This window comes from Nicotiana tabacum, chromosome 5, assembly GCF_000715075.1.
Source record: "Nicotiana tabacum cultivar K326 chromosome 5, ASM71507v2, whole genome shotgun sequence".
Taxonomy (NCBI): Eukaryota; Viridiplantae; Streptophyta; class Magnoliopsida; order Solanales; family Solanaceae; genus Nicotiana; species Nicotiana tabacum.
In genome coordinates this window covers 141329859-141332266 of record NC_134084.1, presented here as the reverse complement: position 1 = coordinate 141332266, position 2408 = coordinate 141329859, and the positions used below count along the sequence as shown (strand labels likewise).

Below are 2408 nucleotides of genomic sequence, written 5' to 3'. Positions count from 1 at the left end.
CTTACTGTAGATTCTCAATTTTATTGCTTTTCTTATCCGGTTATCTTTATATTTATTTAATCTTAGTAGGGCCCTGACCTTCCTCGTCACTATCCGATGGAGGTTAGGCTTGGCATTTACTGAGTACCGCTGTGGTGTACTCATGCCCTTTCTGCTCATATTTTTCGTATGCAGATCCAGGTACAGCTTATCAGGCCTACCATCCTTGAGGGAGGCGACTGTTCTAGAGACTTCGAGGTACATCTGCCGCATCCGCAGACCGAGAAGTCCCTTTCTATTCCTACTTTTTAGTACTTATCCCTTCTGCATTTTCTGTTCTTGTTAGACATTTATGAGTTAAAGCTATGTAGTACTTCCTAGCTTGTGATTCGTGGGTTTCCGGATCTTGGATTTATGTTTTTGTATTGAGAGTTAAATACGGTGTAAGTGGAGCGGCACATTTAAACACTATTATTATTTTATTATTGGTTTAAATTGTTTTACTTCCACAAATTTTGGTTTTCTTCCGCAATTTAGGCTTACCTAGTCGTAGAGACTAGGTGTCGTCGGGGTCGTGACAAGCTGGTTGGTCCTACTGTAGACCCGTTGTTGCAGTAGATGCAACATTTTTAAAGTCAAAATATCGTGGTGTTCTATTTGTTGTTGTATCAAAGGATGCAAACAATAAAATCTTTCCTCTATCTTTTGGTGTAGCAGATTCAGAAAATAACGAGGCATACATTTGGTTCTTCGGGGAAATGAGAAATGCAATTCAAGGCCGTCATGAACTAGTTTTCTTGTCAAATAGAAACCAATCGATCTCAAATGGTATTAGAAAAGTTTATCTTGAAGCTCACCATCGTATCTGCCTCTATCACTATGAGAAAAATTTAAACTAAAGACATGCAAAGGCCACGATAATAAATCTTTTTCAAAGTGCTGCAAGGTCATACAAACGTGAAGATTTTAATCAGTTAATGTCCCAACTCAAAAGTGTTGACAAGAAAACATACAATTACATAATGGAAGAGCCTCCAGAGAGATGGGCTCGATCGTGGTTCCTACGACGACGTTATGATATGCTAACAACAAACATAGTAGAATCAATAAATTCTGTTTTACTAAAAGGGAAGGAGATGCCTATTTTAAGAATGTTAGATTTCATTCAAGAAAAGTTGGGAGAGTGGTTTTACGGACGGAGAAAAAAGGCAAATGAAACTTTTCACAGAGTATCAAAATGGGCAGAAGAAGAGATGACTAAGAATATGGACTTGGCTTGCAAAATGTTTGTGAGTATATTTATTAACTTCAACTTTTTATATCTGTTGCAGTGATTTACTGCTTATATTTAAAAAACTTCATATTTTTTCTTTTTGAAGCAACAATACACTAATATAGTTTAACTTAATTTTTTACTCCTTGTTAGGTGTTCAACCTTGATTCAATGTTGTTTAGAATAAATAGTGAAGGAATCAAATTCATTGTGGACTTAAAGAAGAGAACTTGTGACTGCTTGGAATTCCAACTTGATGAATTGCCCTGTCCACATGCAATTGCTGCTATTAAAAAGAGATATTTGCAGAAATTTGATTACTGCTCAAATTGGTATTCAAAGGAAACATGGTTGAAAACATATGAAGGACATGTAAAAACCGTGGGAGATCAAAAATCATGGGATATACCACAAAATGTACAATCTAAGATCACAAAACCTCCCGATGTAGAGATTTTACAAGGAATAAGACAAAAGAAGAAGCATATACCATTGAAGTCTACCAAATGCAGTCGATGTAAACAAGTTGGGCAAAACAACACTTGCTTGTCTTCTCCAGCACCTCATCCATATTCCAAGAAACACACTGAAAAATATTTCAACCTTCAATAATCCTTGGTCTGAATTTAGACTTTCATTATTATATGACATATTTGAAATGTGATTTTTTTCATAGGAATAAAAAAAGCTCTTAGACTATTTTATATACTGCTAAAGTACAAAACACTCATTTTTGTTGAGCATGCTTATAGGTTTGGTTGCATTTTAAAAAAGTACGCAATGACTTCAACGAGAAAAAACTTTAGGTTACAGTATGTGAAATACATATCCTTAACAAACACACACACACACATACACACACAAACACACATACACGTACATCACACAAAAGAAATGCATGTACAAACAAAAGCTTCAGTATCTCTAGGCTGAAGTTATAGAAAACGAACTTTAACTTTAGCATATTCTCTAATGGATATGATGAAGTAAACAAAAAAGCACAGCATAAAAACATAAAAGAGGATTACAAAAACTAAACATAAAAACCAACTAATTGCATTAACTTCAGCAAATACCAACAATAACAAGGATAATGCAACAGAAAGCTAAGAAGAAAGAGGATGAGAATTACATTGATACAGAAAGAGATGAGGAC

At 34.9% G+C, this 2408-nt stretch overlaps 1 protein-coding gene across 1 annotated transcript; it reads left to right on the top strand.

Moving 5' to 3' along the window:
• The first annotated feature begins 956 nt into the window (after window positions 1-956).
• On the top strand, window positions 957-1864 carry LOC142181005 (uncharacterized). Its single transcript, XM_075253119.1, has 2 exons — window positions 957-1268; window positions 1406-1864. The coding sequence occupies exons 1-2, from the start codon at window positions 957-959 to the stop codon at window positions 1862-1864; spliced, it is 771 nt and encodes a 256-aa protein (XP_075109220.1).
• The last annotated feature ends 544 nt before the right edge of the window (window positions 1865-2408 follow it).

Excerpts from the sequence above, each read along its gene's own strand:
- LOC142181005 (XM_075253119.1), top strand. The coding sequence starts at position 957 with ATGTCCCAACTCAAAAGTGTTGACAAGAAAACATACAATTACATAATG. Across the intron at positions 1,269-1,405 it reads ACTTGGCTTGCAAAATGTTT|GTGTTCAACCTTGATTCAAT; the intron begins GTGAGTATATTT and ends ACTCCTTGTTAG.